Consider the following 21,805-nt stretch of genomic DNA (forward strand, 5'->3'; position numbering starts at 1 on the left):
GACACTGGTTTTAGATACAATGTCATCCCATGAAAACAACTGAGTATGGAATTTGAAGGGGAAAAATGTAATAATTTGTGCTAACTGTTCTTACTCCAGTCTCAAAGACGGAAGTTCATGAACACTTGGATCAAACTTACAAACACATAAAACCCAGATGTTTCCAGCATACACCACGGAAGGAAGTGGCAAATGTCTCACCTCTGAATTCCAGCCCCCGAAGCTGGAAGGTGACCAGACCGTTGCCTATCTCTATGAGGTGCACCAAGGCGTTGAGATAGTCGGAGGCCAGGATGAAGCAGTCTCCTGTGCTGTAGTTGCCCCACCGTCCCAGAAGCAAGTCTCCACAGAGACTGTGTTGTAGGGATCGGGTTAAATGTTCGTAGAAGATGGAATTCAGATTGTTGTCATCTGACCCTGTAAGAAGGGATTAAAAAGATGATTTTTCTCCTTAAATCTCCTCTGTATCAAAAAACAAGTTTGATAAAAAAAAAAATTAAAATTAACTTTGCTTTAGGTTGGATGACAATTGCTTGATAAGGAAAATAACACACCACTGCAATCATTAAGCAAAAATGAAATAGGAAAAAAATGAAATAGCCTGAAGCTTCTCTGTCTAGCTCTGCTCTTGCTATCTGTGCTTTTGGGGTCTTAGTTAAGAACTGGCAACCTGTGCCAGTGCCTCCTTCAAACAGTCCTCAGGCCTACATTGAGATCTCCGATCTACTTTGACTTGCATAGGATGAGCATAAGTAAAATTTTGCAAACAGGGATATCTAGTTTTCTCAGCATTTAGTGAAGAGACCATCCTTTCCACCAGGTATGGATGAAGTGCCTCTGTCAAAGATCAGCTGGCTATAGATGAAGATGAATGACTGTATTTCTGGAATTTATATTCTGTTCCTGCAGTCTGTGGTAGTTTTTATGCCAGTACCATGGGTCTTTTTTTTTTTTTTTTTTTAAGCAGTAGCTCTGTATTTTTTCTTGACATCAGATACTGTGATACTTTCTGCTTTGCTCTTTAGGTTGAACATTCTTCACCTATTTGGGATCTTTTGTTCTATCACATAGATTTTAGGACTTTTTTAGAAGCGATTTAGAATGTATCTTATAAAAGAAATTATGTATGGCACAAGTATGGATTGGGTTTGGGGTGTGCCAGACTGGGCTAGACTCCAGCATCCACTGTTGCTTGTGAGAACCAGGGTAGGTGTAGGATGGGCTGGGCTAGGTCTCTGCCCCTGCTGAGCCATGTGTGAGCTGTATCTGGGTGTGGAGCAGGCTTGACTGGGCTATAACACCCAACAATATTAACCAGAATGGGTGAAGGTCAGGAAAGGCCACTGCTCCTGCCAGGATATGAGGTGGACTAAGTAGGACTAGTCCACTGACCTACTGATGGGCACAAGATCTGACATTGGGAGAGATTCTGAAGGAGGAGCTTGGGGAACTCCTCTGTCGGCACACAGTCCCTGCAGCTGAGCACAAGAACCACAATAGGGAACAGACCAGACCAAGCCAGGAAATGGTACCTACCAGCATACTGTTGGCTCAGGTTGGGGGCGAACTGGGCTGGGCCAGTTCATATCACCTGCCCTGAATCTGAGCATCAGAATGGAGTGTGGGTTGGGCTGAGTTGTGTCGTAGACAAGCCAGTTCACATGAAGGCCAGGATTGGGGGCTGGCTGGGCTGGGCTAGGCTGTAGCCACCACCAGTGTGAGCTGGAATTGGGGGTGAGCTGGGCCCAGCTAGGCTACAGCACCTGTTGGCAAATTCTGAGGTGAGGCAGGCCATGCCAGACTGGACCACAGCACCCAACCAGTACATATGAGACGTCGGGGTAGGGGGGTAGCAAACCTGGCAGGGGAGCTGTATGGGACTCCCCGGTAGATCATCACTCCCCCTGGAGAGCATGAGAGTTGGGACAGGGGCAGACCAGGCCAGGCAGGGTTACAATGCCTGTTGGCCTCGTTTGAGCTGGATCAGGGGAAAGCCAGGATGGGCTGACTGTTCCAACTGGTGCATGCCTAAGTCAGAGTGGGTGTGGGTTGGTTGGGCTTTGCTGCAGCATCAGCTGGCAGATGCTGGCATGGGGGCAAATTCTGTCAAGTTAAGCTGCAGAACCACCTGGAGAGTGCAGGATCTGGGAGTGGGAGTGAGCCCATTAGGGAAACAGTGGGCAACTCCCTCTTGAGTTGCCACTCTGACTAGTGAGCATAAGAACTGGGACTGGGGCAGGCATGGCTAGACAGAGTGGTATCTGCCAGCACATGTGTGGGCTGGATAGTGGGGCTGGTTGGGATGAACTAGGCTTCAATGCCCACTGACAAGACTGAGAGCTGAATGGGATGTGGGACAAAGTCTGCAGAGGATACCTGGTACCACAATAGAAGATGGAACACAGAACAAACTGATCAAATGCCACAGCAAAGTGTTGGCAGAGAATAACTGGGCAAACAGAGACCCTAAGGTGGACTATGTAAACTAGTGGATTCTGCAGAGATTTCATCGTGCTTGGAGTAGTGAGATTGGCAGTAAATCAAAATTGTTGAACTATCGAAACTTCTTGAGCAGAACCCTCAGAGCATGCCCCACAGTGGGGAGCCTGGGGTGGTGCTGGGTGGCTGTCCTCCATCCCAGGGTGCAGAGGTGTTTGGGAAACTGGGTGTGGTTTCTCCACTTACCTTACCCTTTCCCCCAGATACAGGAAGGAAAAAAAGAGAATGTGGAAATGGTGATCACAGCTATCTCCTGTAGCCCTTGACTCTAACTAACTATGTAAAAAACAGCAAAACTTAAAATAATTAACAAAAAAATAAACAATGTATGTTAAAGACATAGCTATATTTTATAAAAAAGTAAAACAAAACAAAGATATTTTGTTTTTAAGCATTATTTTAAACCATACAGGATTATGAACAAGTTGGGAATGAATAAAAATATACGCCTGTATAGTAGAACCTTGCTCTTTCCTAAGTAATCACAAGCAGAGGTATTACCTGGGTTTCTATCAAGTTGGGAAGCCAATCTTGTATTTGAATGATCCACTCGTTTTGTGCTGACGGGGACAAAACAAAGCTTATTTAGTAACTTTCTTTATATTTTAAAATTGTTTAATAATTAAGAGTAAGTGAGACACTAGCTTGCAAGTAAAACAAATATTATCACTTTCTGAAAAGCTCTGTTAAAAAAATAATAAAATAAAAACCAAAACCCCTGTGATTTGTTAACAGCAAAACTTGACAGTGTGCTTTTGGGAGCAAGGTTATTTTTACAGTGTCTATACACGATACAAAACAGCACTTTTGTTTTCTTCCTCCTGTTGTTCTATGAGCTTAACTAGGGGTGGGGAGAGGCAATTCTGCTTCATGCTGAAGGACAGTGGTTGTCTTGAATGAAAGCATTCGTACAACTGTTTGAACTGCAAGCTCAGCTAGTCGCTCTTTTCCCATTGCAATACCATCTTTATTTGCTCAGCTGATGTAGAAACTGTAACTGTTTTTCAGATGTGGGCATTCATCAGTTATGTCTCAAAAATTTAAAAATGAGTCTTGCGTCTTGGAATACATTGCTCTCATCTGTGATAATGACAGACTTCACGTTTTCATGCAAAATTTAAATTTTTGAAAATCTGTATTTACCACTAGAAGCCAGTTTTTGTTTTAGATTGATGGTGATAGTGATGCACATTTTTTAAAATAAAAACTTACTTATTTTTAATGGAAAGTCAGATATGCAGATGATGATCTTTCCTCCACTGATTCACTCCCCAAATGGCTGCAAAGGCTGGAGCTGCGCCGATCTGAAGCCAGGAGCCAGGAGCTTCTTTAAGGTCTCTCAAGCGGGCACAGGGTCCCCAGACCTTGGGCCGTTGACTGTTTTATCCTGGTACAAGCAGGGAACTGGATGGGAAGCAGGACCGCTGGGACATGAACCAGAATTCATATGGGATCCCAATGTGTGCAAGATGAGAACTTTAGCTACTAGGCTACTGTGCTGGGCCCCATAATGAACATATTTTCTGAAAACACTGAGTAATGAAATGTGTCAGTATTTGGAAGATTATTATTCAATGAACTGATATTTTCCAAGTGACCAATAGTTATAAAATAAAGTATGGGTAAAAGAACAGAGTATAAAATAGGGTGGTGAGAGCCCAGCATAGTAGCCTAGTGGCTAAAATCCTTGCCTAGGATGCACCGGGATACCATGTGGATACCAGTTTGTATCCCAGTAGGCCTGCTTCTCATGCAGCCCCTTGCTTGTGGCCTGGGAAGACAGTCAAGGACAGCCCAAGACCTTGGGACCCTGAACCCGCATGGTGGACCTGGAGGAGGCTCCTGGCTTTGGATCAGCTCAGCTCTGGCTGATCCTCTTGGGAAGTGGATCAGTGGATAAAAGATCTTCCTCTCCACCTCTTTGTATATCTAACACACCAATAAAAATAAATAATAAATCTTAAAAAGAGACTGGTGAATTTCACTTTAACATAGCTCTAAAAATTAATAGGTAAGCTTTATATTCCATATATTTCTTGAGTTTTAGCGAAAGATTAAAGAAAAAAATAGTCATGATTGTCTTAAAAATGCTATAAATATGAACCTGGCATGATGGCTCAGAGGCTAAATCCTGACCTTGCAAACACCAGGATCCCAGATAGGCACCAGTTCATGTCCTGGCTGCCCTACTTCCCACTCAGCTCCCTGCTGTGGCCTGGGAAAGCAGTAAAAGATGGTCCAAAGCCTTGGGACCCTGCACCTGCATGGGAGATCTGGAAGAAACTCCTGGCTCTTGGCTTCAGATCAGCTCAGTTCCAGACGTTGTAGCTGCTTGGAGGGTAAATCAGCGAATGGAAGATATTTCCGTTTTTCCTTCCCTCTGAATTTGTCTTTCCAATAAAAATAAATGTGTAAAAAAAAAAAAAAAAAGAGGCTTGGAATCGGCGCAGCAGCCTAGTGGCTAAAATCCTTGCTTGCATGTGCTGGAATCTCATATTATCTCTGGTTCTAATTCTGGCTGCTCCACTTCCCATCCAGTTCCCTGTTTGAGGCCTGGGAAAGCAGATAAGGATGGCCCAAAGCCTTGGGATCCTGTGCTTGCGTAAGAGACTGGGAAGAGGCTCCTGGCTCCTGGCCATTGTGGCCACTTGGGGAGTGAACCAGCAGATGCAAGATCTATCCCTGTGTCTCCTTCTCTCTCTCTGTATATTTGCATTTCCAATAAAAGTAAATAAATCTTTAAACAATTGGCTATGGTTTTTATTTTTCAACTTAAATATCTGTCTGAGGCTGGAATTTCTTCACATAATGCAATCAAAACAATTAATAACAGAGTTAAATGCAAAAACATTAAGAAAATAGCCCTCAAAAAAAAAAAAAACCCAGCCCTTCTAACATTGATTAGTAAACCAGTGTCACTCTCCATATATTTACTTTTAATTTTAAAAATGTATGTAATATGCTACAGATATATTATTTTGAAATTTTTAAAAAATTGTTCTTTCTTTTACAGGAACTACTGGTAAATAAAGCACATGCTACAAACATCCTACTTGGCTGAGACACTTGTGTGCCATATAGGAGTGCCTGGGTTGAATCTTCAGCTCCACCACCTCATTCCAGCTTCCTACTAAAAGGAACCAGAAAGACAGGAACGACAACGCTAGTAGTTAGCATTCTGCCACCTGTGTGGGGAATCTGGATAGAATCCCTGGGTCCTGGTTTTGGTCTCCTGGCATCTGTCTTTACCTTGCAGACGAACCAGCCAATGGGAGTGCACATATTCTCTCTGTCTCTTAAATAAATGACAACAGTAAGAGTAAAAAGATTCAGATGTTTTTAACTAATGCTTAAGAGTGTTAAGCAGAGACCAGAACATTTCTAGAAGGTTTGTTTGTCTGTTTGCTAATTCAGGGAAAGAGATTTTCCCCTGCTGGGTCACACCTCTAATGGTTGCAAGAGCCAGAATGAATCGGTCAGGAGCCAGGAACCAGGGGCTTCTTCCCAATCTCCCACATGGGAACAGGGCCCAAGGACGTGGGCCATCTCCCACTGCTTTCCCAGATTATTAGTAGAGCAGCCAGAAGTTGAACTGGTGCTGAATGTAATGGTAACTGCATGTGGTGTCTGTCTACCCACTGCATGACAGTGCCCCCCAGATTTTAAGAACTGTTGTGAAAGAACATTATTTGAGGCTGGAAGTCGGCACAGGCAAATAGGATAAAAAAATAACAATGAAATTCATGAAAAAGACAAATACCAAACGTAGTTGTAGATAAAGGAATAAAATCACTATTTAAAAGCTGGTATCTTACTTTTCACCTATTAAATATACCAGTGTGTGAAAGCACAAAGAAAAAGGCCACTGGGTTTATATATCAGAACAAACACTAAGTCAGTATGTCTACATTAAAAGCTTGAAAATGTTTATGTACCATACTTAATTCAGTAACTTCCTTTCCAAGAACTCTTCCTTAAAAATGGGATTTGGGGTAAGGGTACATAAAATGCAAATTATTTTTTTAAGATTTATTTATTTTTATTGGAAAGGCAGATACACAGAGAGGAGAGACAGAGAGGAAGAACTTCCATCTGATGATTTACTTCCTGAGTGACTGCAACGGCCGGTGCTGCGTCGATCTGAAGCCAGGAGCCTCTTCTGGGTCTCCCATGTGGGTGTAGGGTCTCAAGGCTTTGGGCCATCCTCGACTTCTTTCCCAGGTCACAAGCAGGGAGCTGGATGGGAAGTGGAGCTGCCGGGATTAGAACCAGCGCCCATATGGGATCCCAGCGCATTCAAGAGGAGGACTCTAGCAGCTAGACCATGGCGCGAGGCCCAAAATGCAAATTATTAAGCATCAGGTTGAATAGCTAGCCTTAGGAGATATGAAGAAAAACTTCAAATCCAAAGATAAACATAAATTCTTATTTTCATGAAAAAGTAGAAGTAACTAAGGTATGCTGAGTGCTAGGAATAACCAGGTGTTTCCAAGGAAACTATCAGGTACCTTATTGTAACTGTTACAATGATGCAATGATCTGACATGGTATAGCATAAAGTCTTCCTGTATTATTAACATGGAACTGAGATATTTTAGGGAGTATCACTGAAAGCAAAAAAAAGCAAAGTTTGCTCTTTCAATTATATTTATTTCTATATATTTCACTATAGCATCATGTCTTAATATATAATTATGTATGCAGAGTAGAAAAGAGGACAAGAATAATTTTCTCCAAAGTTTTTCTTTGTAAAATTCCCAAATTTTGATACTTACAGATTTTAAGAAAACAATTACAATAAAATATGAACTAGCGTGGACTTGAAATGATATTGTCATTGTGTCTATCGTTTTCCCTCATGAAACAGGCAATTAACCTTTCAGGCGTTTTATTTTACTCACTTATAGTCTCTCTCCCAGAATTTCACTGGTCGGACATATGAAGTGATGAATATTGCACTTCCCAGGAAGGGGTTCAGTGGAGTGGAGAAGATGGCCGAGACAGCAGCCTGAATAAACAGCATGGCTGAATCTACGGGAATACTGGTTAAGGAAGTCAGCGTTCACCGGTCATATGCTCTAAGAACAACTCCCCACAATCACATCCACATTACAGCAATTAGAGAAAGTTCACCAGAAAAACACCACAGAACAGCGTTAAGAGGATATTGCAAAAAAAAAACCTGAAGAAGGAAAGTAAAAGCTGTGTCATACTTTGATGGAGCTCAGAGCAACACAAGGTCATCTCCAAAAACCCACGGGAAAACATGCACGGTATTTTATTTCATTTTCTACAAAAAATTTTAAAGTCTTCCTAGCATGTGCTAATGTTTACAAGGTAATGAGAAGGTTTTTTGGCAAATGGAATTAAGAGATAAGTTGAAGGGTGGGCATTTGGCCTGCAGGTTCGAGACACGGGTAGGGAAGCCTGTACCCCATGCTGAAGCCTCTGAGCTCAAGCCAGAGCTCCTCTCCTGATCCCAGCTGCCTGCTGCTCCAGACCCCAGGAGCCAGCAGGTGATGGTTCAAAAGTGTTGGGGTTCCTGTAACCCACCTGGGAGAAGCAGATTGTGTCCCCAGCTCCTGGTTGTGGCCTGGCACAGCCCCACGTGGGAAAGGACAAAGCACACAGGAGCTTTCTGTCTCTTCTCTAGCTAATGCTTTTTAAAAGATGTTTTATTGCAAAAACTGAAATCTACACAAGATTTTTCATAATACGCAGTTTCCATAAATTTTCTGAAGACTCCTTATTTGGTAAAATTCTATGTTAATCTTGAGAAGGAATGCTTAGCTTCATTTTCTGGAAGGTTAAAACTAAAATCTGTAGTCTCCAGAAGTCTGCCTTTCAACGTTACTACCATGCCATCAATTTTTGCTGTTCAGCAAATACTTCTAAAAAATAAAAACAGAAAACTTTAGATATAAATATAATTACAATTGTGCTCTGTACCTTCAATTTGTACCTTCATTCATTTATGAATTTTAGCAGATGGCATTGTGGTATAGTGTGTTAAAGCTGCTGCCCGTAGTGCCAGTGTACTATGTGGTTGCCACTTTGGGTCCCAGCTCTTCCACTTTGACCCAGCTCCCTGCTAATGTGCTCGGGAAAGCAGTAGAGGAGGATCCCACAGCTCAGGCCTCTACACCCATGCGGGAGACCAGGAATACGTATCTGGCTTCTGGCCTCAGCCTGGCCCAGATCTGGCTATTTGGTCCATCTGAGGAATAAACCAGCACGCTGAAGATCCTTTTGTCTCTGCCTTTTCGTAACTATGACTTTTACATAAATAAAATACATTAAAAAAACTCTAAGCACATTTACATGTAGTGAAAATTCCCAGCCTTTTCAGCAAGCATTTGGCCTAGAGGTTACTATGCCCGTCTCCCATACTACATCACCTGGATTCAATACCTGGCTTCACTTACGCGCAGCTTCCAAGGAACTCAGATCCTGAGAGGCAGCAATGATGGTTCCTGACAAACATGTGGAAGCCCTGGCCCTGGTCCCAGCCTCCCAGACTTCACTCTGGCTCTTGCCCGGCCTGGCGCAATCGTAGGCATTTGAGGAAATGAATCGAGAGGAGCTTCCCCACCCGCATCTGTCTGTCTCTGCCTCTCAAATAAAACGAAAGACATTCTTGGATTTTAATATTCATATATGTAAATAAAATTCAAATCAGCATTACTTACAAAAGCTAATAGCTTTCTTATGTTTGCCAGACCTGTGGGTCACAGATGTTAATATATGTTAAACTATCAAAATTAAGACCAGGAATGAATATTGAAAAACTTGATTTTCAAATAATTTTCACAAGAGTAGCCTATATTCTATGCCTATGAAAACTTCACTCTATCAACTGATAATACCATCAAAAATATAACTGCCCACTCCTACAAAACGCTGAGAAGGATACGGGGCACTGCAAAAGGCTGTGCGAAGGCATGGAAAGCAGAACCCCACGTGATCTGCCATGGGGCAATGTAGGTATACACGAACTGCAACTTATAAAGGAGCTCTCGAAGCTGCAGGGGCAGAAGCAAAGCCATCAGTGAAACTCAAGACTTGTAAATCACTCTTCTTGCCAATGAAATGACACAGAAATTCTTTTTGCGTAACAGGACAAACTATATCTACTGCCAAAACAATTTAGCTATTTTAAAATACACTGTTTTCAAGTAAAGATTACTATCTCATGGATTTCACCTGTTTAGAAAAAATATGCTCTCTACTGGCCAAACACATGAATTACTACTAATTACAAGCAATAACAATGAAAGGTAAGAGGCAGTGAAATAATTATCCTCAAAATAAAATTTACATTTCCGTAAAACTTAAGTGATACATAGATTTATTTTAACTTAAGACATATTTTCACCAAATTTTACTGCTGTGTAAACTGAGTTTGTTGTAAATATAATATCAAATGGAATTTGGAAACAGCATTTATAATTTGGTTGTTACCGCCTGCTTGAGGGATTTTAGTTGCATAACTAGCACCCATTAACAACCTCAACTGTTACCAACAGGAAACACGACACATAGTTCAATCTTATTTAAATCTGAATCTGTTACGGTTTTTGAATACCTTCAATGATGACATTTGTTGCCTGCCTAAGAATGTTCGGCAATGCAAAGCCAATTCTCAAAACAGATCTCATTAAAGCAAGAAGTTTTAACTAAGTCCATGCCAGGATTAGATAACACTTTGTCCTCTACCATATTTTAGTTGATTTTCAAATTACTTTATCCACATTTCAATTTTAAAAATCACAACTCAACTAATTAGAAAATGCAGATGAAACCCCTGTGTCTGGGGATACAACTCAGAGTTCTGCAGAAAACCCTCAGCCAGGGTGTATAGTCAAGACCACAGCAAAGAGCAGCAGCCTGGACACATCATGACACCACTTCAACCCTTAAAAGCACAGGCTCAGGAAACTGCTCAGATTCTAAACATGAAGTATTAAACATGGTGCAAGTATCAAAGGAAAATTATATATGTAATTACGTGGATAAGTGGTTGGAGGATATTAACACTTCTGAATAATTTAATTTTTGCTTAAAAAGTTATTAAATCGATGGTGTACCTTACACTGCTCACTGCCATCTCAGAATTATACACACACACATACATATCCTTTATATATTACCTGCCTATAATAATAATAAGGTCTTATCCACTGACCATAATAAAATGCAAAACTCCTTAAGGGTAAAGCCTCTTCTATTTTGTTCACGGATGTAATTAAAACATTTAGAACAATTCTGGAAAATACTATTCCTTACAGAAACATTTTTAAAAATCAAAGTACTAGCAGTATGTGTTGTGGCACAACAGGTTAAGTTGCCAGCTGGGATATCCACATTTTGTATAGGAGCGTAATTCAAGTCCTGGCTTCCTTTTCATGCATTCTGGGAGGTAGCAGAGAAGGACTCAGCGCTTGGGTCCCTGCCACCTATGTGGGATACCTAGATGGAGTTCCAAGTTCCTGGCTGTGGCCTGGTCCAGCCCTGGCTGTTGCAGGCATTTCAGAAGTGAACCAGCAGATAGCACATACCACACTCTTTCTCTGCCTTTCAAGTAGTAAGAGAATCCAAATTAGTGAAGTATAAAATATACTTCACAGTGCAGGGTGTTTCAAAGATTGTTCAGTTTGTATTCTATTGCAACTTTCACTTTTATCCAACCTAATAGTAGTAGTAAAATTAAAAACAATTTCTAATCTAAATGTTTAAATTTATTGAAAAACCGTTAGTTTCTTTATACAAACAATTCCCTGGTTGGTTTGCTGGCTTCCTTCTTTATTCAATAACCATGCTCACTAAAAGAAGTAACAAAATTTATGTGTAACATCAGATTGGAATATTTTTAGAAACTATCACAATATTGAAACTAACACTGAAACCTTGTTTAAATGAAGTATTTCTCCAATGTTACTATTCTCATCCTAGGGTAGTGCCATTATTACATCTGAATTGCTACCATATTCCTTAAGCTCTAGGTTCTTTCCTGAATTATCCCAATGGAGCTGACCAAGCTCTCTTTCTTAAAATTGGACTTCCAACATGTTTTGTAGCTGTTCAATGGCTTCAGCTCTGTTTTCCATCAACACAGGTCAAAGTCTTTTATATGTGCTCAGTGATAATATAAACTTTAGAATTTTATTTACAAATAATCTGGCAGTACAATTAGCTTCATTTTGAAAAATAATGTAGTTTGGCAAAAAGATGCATGGATTAGGAGGCACAAGACCCAGGTTTTACCATTTCATCTGCAAAAGGCCTATTAAGGGCAGTTATCTAGGTCACAGACGAATATTTGATTTTAGAAGACTACTGCAGACTTCAGAGTATTTTGTGTAACCAGTCTAATTTCTTATTGTTCCAATATGGCTTCATATCTTTGTTCAGCTATCAAGTTACTATCTTCAGCTGAAATTTGTTCCTTCCATTTACCCAGCAGCCCAAAATCCAAATCTATAATTACCATTTCTTATTTGTAAAAATTATTTTAAATGGCACTCCCTGTTGGAAGATGCTATATTTTTCAAAAACACTTAAGCCTCCCCAATTTTTCTATATAATTCTCCATCCATCTAAAGTCAGAAATGCATCTTTAATCAACCACAGTGGTGGCCCTGTTAGGAGTAGGGTGCAGAATCTTTTTCTGACAAAGGCCATTTGGATACTTAGCACATCATATATAGGCCAACTAAAAAATTAGCCTGCCACAGACTGACTGAATTTTAAATCCCATCTGCAACTGCTTAGCAGGGTCAAAGCAAATGATTTTATCAGTGTTACATTTTTGCCTTTTGACTAGACATCCTCATCCCAGACAACAGACTGCAAAGCTCCTAAAACAGTGGCGGGTTAGAAATGTATTGCTCGTGCTGGCCTTGGTAGCACATACACTAAAATAGATACTGTTCACTTCAAAGAACACCAGTTATGAAATGTATGCATCACTGACACTAACTAGTGCATCACACAGAGGAACGACTTGTACACACAGGGATGTTCCACGCGGTAAGTTACCTTGCTGAAGAGTATGGACATAAAGAAGAGATCCAATAGCATGGTCTCCGAGAAAGCTTCATAGTCAAACTTGAAGAAGAGCACAGTAAAGATGACTGTGATGTACTGGTAGGTAGGGCTGCTGAAGGAGGAGCGCAGCAACTTCAAACCAGCAATGGTGATCATCAAAGCACCTAGTCTGTTACAGAGAGAAAGCACGACCCACTGACACACGGCCACAAACACTGGAAAGCCTCATGTGGGCAAGATCATCACTTAATTCATAAGGTTTACAACACAGGGGTCACATTTAAACTTCTAAAAATGGTATAGTTAAATGCATCATATCCTGAAAGGATCTGACTAGTGTAATATTCTCTTTTAATAGTAGATACCAAGATTCTTATCCTTTATATAAACAAGCATGTTTAAAAAACAGCACTGGCATTCTGACTTCTGATTCTCTAGTTCCAGCTCTTTAGAAGCCATCTAGCACATGAAAAACACAATGCTTATTCAACAACACAAGTCTATTCTAGTGGGTGACTGTGGGTAACTGATCATTTGCATGGTATAATGTGCGCAAAGACAGTCACCTTCCAAAATCACTTTCTAACAGTAAAATTAAGCTGTCCTTACATCATCCCTTAACATACCAGTTGGCAGTGAATGACATGTTTGGAGTAGTGAATATGCCAAGAGCAGCAATGGATGTTCAAAACAGTGAAGTCAAGGACAAAATTTTACCTAACTTTTTATCTCACAGTGTCTTGTAACCAAAAGACAATCAATGAGTACCTGATCCTTGGTAACTTCAGACACAGCTTGCTATAGCCCTGGGTGGTCAAACATAGATCAGGGAACTATGGTACTTACTCTGTATCCAGTTTCTTGGGGCTAGCAATTGTCTCCGCACTGCTACTCAGTTCATTCAGAACAATCAAGGGATAGATAACATTCTTCTCCACAAAAAGAAGCCACACATGAAGTTTCTCAAACCACATCATGGTGGCTGCATCTAATAGTAACACAAGTCAAGAAGACCACATCATCTAATAGATATAGCAGTAAGGCAATGTGATGATAAATAAAAATTCCATAATACAAATTTAGTTAGATACTTTAAATTCAAAATGTAAGACATCCAGTGCTGGCAATGTGACACAAGGGGTTAAGCTGCAGCCCATGATGCCAGCACGCCATACGGGTGCCGGTTCATGTCCCGGCTGTTCCACTTGCAGTTCAGCTTCCTGTGGATGCACCTAGAAAAGCGGCAGCAGACGGCCCAAGCCTCTGCGTCCTGCTCCCTTTTGGGAGACCTACAAGAAGATCCTAGCTCCTGGCTTCAATTTGGTTCAGCCTTGGTCACTGAGGCCATTTGGGGCACGAACCCACAGATGGAAGATTTCTCTCTGTATTTCTTTCTAACTCTACCTTTCAAATAAATACAACAGATATATTTTTTTTAAAAAAATGTATTTATTTTTATTGGAAAGTCGAAAATACAGAGAGAAGGAGAGACAGGAAGATCTTTTGTCTGCTGATTCACTCCCCAAGTGGCCACAATGGCTGGAACTGCAACAATCCGAAGCCGGGAGCTTCTTCCGGGTCTCCCACAAGGGTGCAGGGTCCCAAGGCTTTGGGCTGTCCTTTACTGCTTTCCCAGGCCAAAAGCAGAGAGCTAGATGGAAAATGGAATCACTGGGACACGAACTGGCACTCATATAGGATCCTGTAGTGTGCAAGGCAAGGATTTTAGCCACTAAGCTACCACACTGGGACCCTACAATAAATCCTAAACAAAATTATAATTAACTATGTAAAGATTGTCAAAAATATAATAAAAATTAGAGAAGAAAAGAAAAAATTGTAAAAAATCCAGCAATGGAATCAGCTATCAGTTTATATAAATTCTAAGAACTTGCAAATTGGACATGAATTACATTTGATGAACATCATTTTAAACCTTAAATCTTGACGCTTTGGTTTGACTGTTTATTTTTATTTGAGAGTCAGAGAGAGACAGAAAAAGAGTTCTCCCCTTTCAATTTAGTCCCCAAATGCCCACGAAGGCCAGCACTGGGTCAGAAGCAACGGGTCTCTGTGGGAGCAGCAGGGACCCAGCATCACTGCCTCATAGAGAGGACCTGAAGCCATCAGTGCGCGCCCAGGATCTGAAGCAGATGCTCCCAATGTTGAGGTGCAGGCGTCTTAACTCCAAGGCCAACACCTGCTCAGAGAGTTCCATTTTTAGGTGTAACTTTCCCCCACTTACGCCTGTAATGTGTGGATGAAGAAAAGATTATGGAGAATTATCTGACCTCCTTTCCCTTCAAAAATAAACAAATGATCTAGTTTAAGTTTCTTTTTTAAAACCAACTTATTCACTTGAAAAATACAGAGACAGGGAGGAAGACACAGAAACAAGATCTTTCATCCATTGGTTCACTCCCCAGATGTCCCCAAAAGCTGGGGCTAGGCCAGGCCAAAGCCAGGAGTCAGGAACTACGTCTGGGTCTCTTATGTGAGTGGTGAGAACTCAACCACCAGGGCCATTAACTGCTGCCCCCTGGAGCATGAGCTGGAACCTGCATCTGAAGTTCAGAGCAGCTGGAACTCAAACCTGGCATTGTGACAGGAAAGATAGGCCCCACGCTGAGGATTAACCCACTGTACTAAAATGCTTGTGTATATTACCTGATTTTAAAATGCTAAGCTACACAGATGCAATATGAAATGCAATATCTACTCAGAGCAGATATGAAAATATATGAATTAATACTTCAGAAGGGTTATTTTTCATTGCAATATTTTCTAACATTTCCATATAATTCATTGGGGAAAGTGTCTAGGATAAGCTAAATGATTTGAAATGCATTTCCCTTTCACCTAAAAACGGTATCACCTGGCTTTAGAAAGTTTCCTAATAAACATTTTTCTTTCAGTTGTTAAAATCAGGAGGGGAAAAAAACACTTTGTTATTAGTGGATACTTTGGATAAGTCAAAAATTTTATGCTAAAAATTTGCAGAACTGTGGTTATGCAACAAGGTGGAGGAAACCACCATGGGGGGAGGGTTTGGGGAAAGTGGGGGGAATCCCAGTACCTATAAAACTGTGTCACATAATGCAATGTAATTAATAAAAAAAATTTGCAGAATCTAGATTAATCTTTTGATAAGATGAAAAATGAAAAGTTGGTAGGAATAGACTAAAAACACAGGTTTATTTTGATGCCAAAAAAATATTTAGGAGCTGGCACTGTGATGTAATGGGTGAAGCTGCCACCTATAACCCCAACATCCCACATGGGCAACAGTTTACGCTCCAGCTGCTCCACTTCCGATCCAACTCCATCATAATGATCTGGGAAAAGCAGTAAATGGCTCAAGTGTTTGGTCTCCTACCTGCCACCCACGGGAGAGACCCAGATAAAGCTCCTGACTCCTAGTTTCCTCCTTGTTCCAGACTGGGTCTTCACCGCCATCTAGGGAGCAAACTAGTGGATGTAAGATCTCTGCCTCTTTTCTCTGTAACTCTGACTTTCAAATAAATCAATCAGTCTTCAAAAATAATTGAAAACCATGCAGTCTTCATAACCTATTTCTCCAGAATTCTGTGAGCATCTCTTAGATTCTGTGGAATGTTATAACTGCAGCACTGCCACTTAAAACTTCAGCTGAAATGACAGCATGCTGTGAGCGATCAGATTCAGAAACTACTTCAAATCTAAAATTAAGAAGCATAAGCCCAAGTGCTACTTGATGACACTGAGCTCATTTATCAATATAGTCATGAAAAGGAAAAAAGACCGACAGCATCAAGGAGAGTGTAAAGGAAATACTTACTTCGAACTTCGTATTGCTTATACTCTACTGTCTTCAGCAGAGGATGAGAGAAACAGTGCCAGGGCAGCTGTTTTCTAACTTGAGGCAGCACATAATGGGCCACAAACCCCACAAAGCCGACCAGTGCATACAACACATACCTGAGAGCGGGCTGGAAGAAAAGGAGAGAAAATCACAAGTGAATCGGAAACACCCACTGGAATGAAGCAAAGCAAAGAACCTCAAGGAGGAATCACAGAACATCATCCAGCAGCCAACAGTCACACGGGAGCAGACCCACATCTGTCCCCAGAAGCCAGACTGGACAAGCTCAGATCCACAGTGGGGGATATTTTCCTGACTATGTGAGGACCTGATCCAATCATAGAAATTTTAATAGAAAGAACTGGAGGATCAAGCTATTAAATAATAGTGCCCTAGAAAAAAGTTTCAGAATATTTCTCAAAGTACAAAAACAACATTTAACAAAGTAAACTTAATATTGTGTGACAAGAATGACGAAACTTAAACCCACAGCTGGAGAGATATTACACAGAATGAGACCAGCTTTTTTTTAAGTTTATTTTTATTGGAAAGGCAGATATTCAGAGAGTAGGAGAGACTCTGAAGCCAAGAGCCAGGAGCCTCTTCCCGGTCTCCCACATGGGTGCAGGGTCCCAAGGCTTTGGGCCATCCTTGACTGCTTTCCCAGGCCACAAGCAGGAAGCTAGATGGGAAGCGGGTCTGCCAGGATTAGAACCGCCCATATGGGATCCCGGCGTGTTCAAGGTGAGGACTTTAACCATTATGCTACTGCGCCGGGTGGGAGACCAACTTCTAAAGACAAAACTGTAAATTCTGAGTTGAAAAATACACTGGATGGAATTAATGGCAGATTTCAAACTACAGAAAAGTTAAAACAGAGGAGAAAACAAATATGAACAAAGCATCAAGATGACTGTGAGACAACTTTCAAAGGTCTTAGACATATGCAGCTAGAAAATCCATGGGTCAGATGGTGACGGGGCAGAGGAAGGGCGGAGAAAAAGAGCAAAACATCTTAAGTAATGACAGTCAGTTTTTCAAATATGATGAAAACTGTAAACCACAGATAAAATGAACCCTAAGCACGGAAACAAACAAAAGTACATGAAGAAAATCTCATAATCCTATTATTCAAAACTTATGACGAAAAGAAAACCTTATAAGCAGCAGACAGAAAACAAGCTTATCTAGAGAAATAAAGGTACCAGCAAGGGCAGGCATTAGGCATCCGTGGATAAGATGCTGTTGGCATCTCCCACCGAACCGCCCGAGTTGAAGTTCTGACTCCACCCTCAATGACAGCTTCCTTTCAATGTATACCTTGCAGGGTGAAAGGTGAGAGGCCAGGTACTTGGGGGTCCCTGCCACCCAAGGGAAATATCGTGTATTAGTTCCTGGTTCCTCACTGGCCTGGGTCAGTCCCAGCTACTGTGGACACTTGGCAGTGAACCAGTGACCAGATCTTTGTCTCTGCCTTTCAAATAAAAAATAAAAAAGATAACCAGTAGATTTCACGTACAAAGTAACATCAAGGAGAAGACAGTGGAGCAAAATCTTCAGTGCTGAATGAGAAAGTCATATTGCCATTTCAGATCCGCTGAAGGATCTTTCAGCACCAATGACAAATGGATTCCTTCAGAAACATAAAAGCTTGAGAGGATCTGCACATTCATACTGGAAAAACAAAATGTTCCAGAAAATCATACAAGAGATGAAAAGTGATTCCATTTGTTCTGTGGTGACCACACTGACAGCATGATCAGACTCGAGGGGTCTCGACACTGGATGTAGGGAAGATTCTAGACTGCAGCTGAATTTGAAAGGCAGCTCAGCAAAGCATTACGTGCATTTTGCACAACACAGCAATGTAAAACATGGAGGACAATAGTCACTTTATGATAGTCAGGCACAAAAACATAACCCTGACCTCCCAGTATCGACACCTGTCCACGTTCCCTTGCCTCACAACACCAGGACTGGTCTACTGACCGGGAACAGATCGCTGAAGAAATGACTGAACACCATTTCCCATATCAGATTACGAGAGTGCCCTGAGTCTGCTCTTGGTTTTCTTCTTTCAAGGAACACTCATTCTGGGGGAAATCAGCTGTCATTTCAGGACACTCAGGCAGCCTATTATAGAGAAGACTGCATGCGGAAGTGGTTTCTGAGCAACAGTCAGCAGAGCCTAGGACCTACAAACAATTAACCTTAGTACCAGCAAAGATCCCAAGGTAGCATCAACCAATCATGACCTGGACCAATCATGAGAAAATACCTGACAAATTAAGCAAGAAGTCATCTATGAGTATCTCATAGAAAAACATCAAATTATGGGGCTGGCATGAGAGTGCAACTGGCTAATCCTCCACCTGCAAGCGCCTGGATCCCATATGGGTACTGGTTCATGTCCTAACTGCTCCACTTCCCATCAGCTCTTTGTTCGTGACCTGGGAAATCAGCAGAGGATGGCCCAAAGCCTTGGGATCCTGCATTCAGGTGGGAGACCTGGAAGAGTCTCCTGGCTCCTGGCTTCAGATCAGCTTAGCTTTAACAGTTGCTGCCATTTTGGTTGTTAACCAGCAGATGAAGATTTTTGTTTCTTTATTTCCTTCTGTAAATTTGCCTTTCCAATAAAAATAAACAAATCTTAAAAAAAAAAAAAACCCTTAGAAATGAATCCACACTTACTCCTCAACTGAAACAGCAAAATGACTCCTTACCTGCAAAACTGTAAACACCGTGCTCACATGAATAGCAAAATACAGCACACCGATTACAACGCACACAACTAGGTCAGACTGCAGACGGTCACTCTGTGAAGCACAAAGAAAAAATTTAACAATGACACAGATTTTTTAAAGTCTTTATTTCTAATCAGCAAAGTTTAAAAAATAATACATCTTTTGCTAACTGGGAACTATGCCCAGAACAAAAATTGGTTCAAATTATATCTTGAAGCAGTTTTGTACTTCTACTCTGTCAACAGCTTAAGTTTATTCAAAGTACATATTGCTTACTTCAACATTTCTAAATTCAGTCTTTCATAAATGGAAATAATGTAGGTAGAACAAAGAGTGTTTTAATGCTTTGTTGCACAAGGTATATATGAAATCTATGGAATCTTTATCAGAATTCCTTGGCCAAAATTGTTTTGCATTCAGATTTTTTCAGATGTGAAAGTAGCTTCATACATGTGCTGAGAATTCTTGTGGTTGAGACTGAAATCTAAACATGAAATTCATTCATGTGTCATATACATAGAATACAAGCCCAAAGGTAAGTTTTCACAAAGATTTTGGTATGCCTGCATTTTTGACTGTGACCTATTCCATGAGGGTAAGAGTGGGATTTTCCACTCTGGTCCCTCAAAAACTTTTCAGATTTTGCAGCATTTTGAGTTTTCAGCTTAGAGATGGCTTGATCTTCAAGCAAAATGCAGAATGAAGGCAAATCAACAATGTATTTTAACTCTTCTAAATGTAACTATACAGCTTTCAAGAACTACTAAATATTTTCAAAAAGACTTCATTATTTAACCATGTTCAATTCTCTAACCTAAACATGGCTTTAAAAGCTAAAATTCTGGGCTGGTCAGGCTTCTCTGATACCTTTGTCACACATAGGTGCCAACTCAAATCCTAGCTGTTCGATTTCCTATCCAGCTCCCCATTAATGTGGCTGAGAAGCCAGCAACAGATGGCTCACGTGGCCCTCACACCCACGCAGGAGACGCAGGTAACATTCCTAGCTCCTCGCTTTGGCCTGGCCAAGCCCCAACCTTTGTAGCCATTTCGAGAGTGAACCCACAGATGGAAGCTCTCTCTCTCTCTTGCTCCCACATCTCTCTTTTGGTAACTCTACCTTTCAAATAAAAAAATAATTAGAGAGAAAAAAGCTGAAACTTACAACAGAATTTCTAAGTTTTTCAGGCAACGGATCTTTTACTTCAGACAAAGGGTCTTCTGGATTTTTCTCTTCTGTTTTTGGAAAAATCTTAGATTGCACCAGAGAGCTTTACATTAAAAGGAGAAAGAAAATAATTAATACATAAAAAGCATAAAAAACAGTCATTCCAATGGCAAATAAAATCTATGGTAGAAAACCAAGTGATCCAAGTATATTTAATCACCAGGAAACAATAAATTCTAAAAAGTTTGAACTATCACTAATGAACAGAGTGAAAATATATTAGTCACATGGTTCTCATACCTCAAAGGAAAAAACTAGCACTTTCAACCAACATGGTGACAAGGAGACAAAGTTAATATAGTTTGAAACCTAGTAACAGTCATAGATTAGACCCATAGTATTGTAGAAAGGCACTGGAAAAAAGAGATCTTGGAAGTTACCTAGAAGAAACACCAATTTATTTAATTCTTTATTTCAATAAAGACTGGCTTTACTTACAAAAGTACTGATGGATCACTGCTCTGTCGGCTGAGATGATAGGATACGGCCACCAACAAACCACAAAAAACGGAGAAGAGTACTGGGATATGCTGGCCATCCCAAGAATCCTGTTGTAAGAAAATTAACAGATTGACATGTATCTAATTTACCAGCTACCATATATAATCCTTCAATGTCAGTATTTTTAAAAAGGACAAGTTAAATTCAACAAAACATTTTAGTCATATTTTTATTATTTCAGACAAATTTAGACTTTATTACTTTCTGATGAGGTATAATTTAGCTGCTAATTTAAAATCTAATAGTAAATTGATTTAAATTGTTAATCTAATTTCATTGAAAGGATTTAGTAAGAGATTTCTTTTGGTACTGAAAATTAAACCTAAAATATCCATAAAGGGCAGTCCACGTTAAATGCTTAAAACTTTAAAAAGTACAAGAAATAGAAAAGATGGGCAAAAAAAAATCAGTTCCAATAGCTGAAAGTAGCTCTGGGAGAGAAAAAGGCCTAGGATGCTACTGATCCTGGTAGTAGCTTCAAAAACAACGTGTTCGATTCTAGCATACATGCATGTCTAACTCTTGATAAAATTAGAACCAGAAGATGGCATGTGAGGCAGAGGAGTCAGCTGCCTCCTGGGACACCCACATCCCACTTCAGAGTACCCCGTGCAGTCCTAACCACCCTGCACTGCAATCCAACCTCTGCTAACACGTCTGGGAGGAAGCAGATGATGGCCCGTGTGTGCGTGCATTTCCCCCACCCAATGTGGGAGTCTCGGAGGGAGTTCTTCACTTCCGGTTTTGGTCTGACTTAGCCCTGGCTGCTGGCAGGCATTCAGGGAATGAACCAACGAAAGGAAGATCTCTCCTAATCTAAATGCTGGACTCAGAACCCTAACGAAGAAAAGAGAGAAGACAGAACAGGTCAACCAACCATCTAAGCTATGATGGACTATGTCAATCAGTGGATTTTTCAAAGACCTCATAGTGCTTGGAGCGGCA

General features: G+C 40.7%; 1 protein-coding gene across 3 annotated transcripts in view; it reads right to left on the minus strand.

Moving 5' to 3' along the window:
• PCNX1 (pecanex 1) overlaps window positions 1-21,805 on the minus strand; it is a 143,718-nt gene that overhangs the window by 22,575 nt on the left and 99,338 nt on the right. For all 3 annotated transcript variants that reach the window (XM_040975359.1, XM_040975358.1, XM_040975357.1), the window contains 10 exons: window positions 20,798-20,907; window positions 20,297-20,402; window positions 19,111-19,203; window positions 16,364-16,514; window positions 13,393-13,534; window positions 12,538-12,715; window positions 9,413-9,521; window positions 7,401-7,530; window positions 3,001-3,059; window positions 202-417 (listed from right to left, as the gene is read on the minus strand). In XM_040975359.1, the coding sequence (XP_040831293.1) occupies window positions 202-417; window positions 3,001-3,059; window positions 7,401-7,530; window positions 9,413-9,521; window positions 12,538-12,715; window positions 13,393-13,534; window positions 16,364-16,514; window positions 19,111-19,203; window positions 20,297-20,402; window positions 20,798-20,907 (1,294 nt within the window). The remainder of the gene's footprint in view (window positions 1-201; window positions 418-3,000; window positions 3,060-7,400; window positions 7,531-9,412; window positions 9,522-12,537; window positions 12,716-13,392; window positions 13,535-16,363; window positions 16,515-19,110; window positions 19,204-20,296; window positions 20,403-20,797; window positions 20,908-21,805) is intronic.

Source organism: Ochotona curzoniae, unplaced genomic scaffold (genome assembly GCF_017591425.1).
Source record: "Ochotona curzoniae isolate NIBS_2020 unplaced genomic scaffold, NIBS_Ocur_1.0 contig_2688, whole genome shotgun sequence".
In the NCBI taxonomy this organism is placed as follows: domain Eukaryota; kingdom Metazoa; phylum Chordata; class Mammalia; order Lagomorpha; family Ochotonidae; genus Ochotona; species Ochotona curzoniae.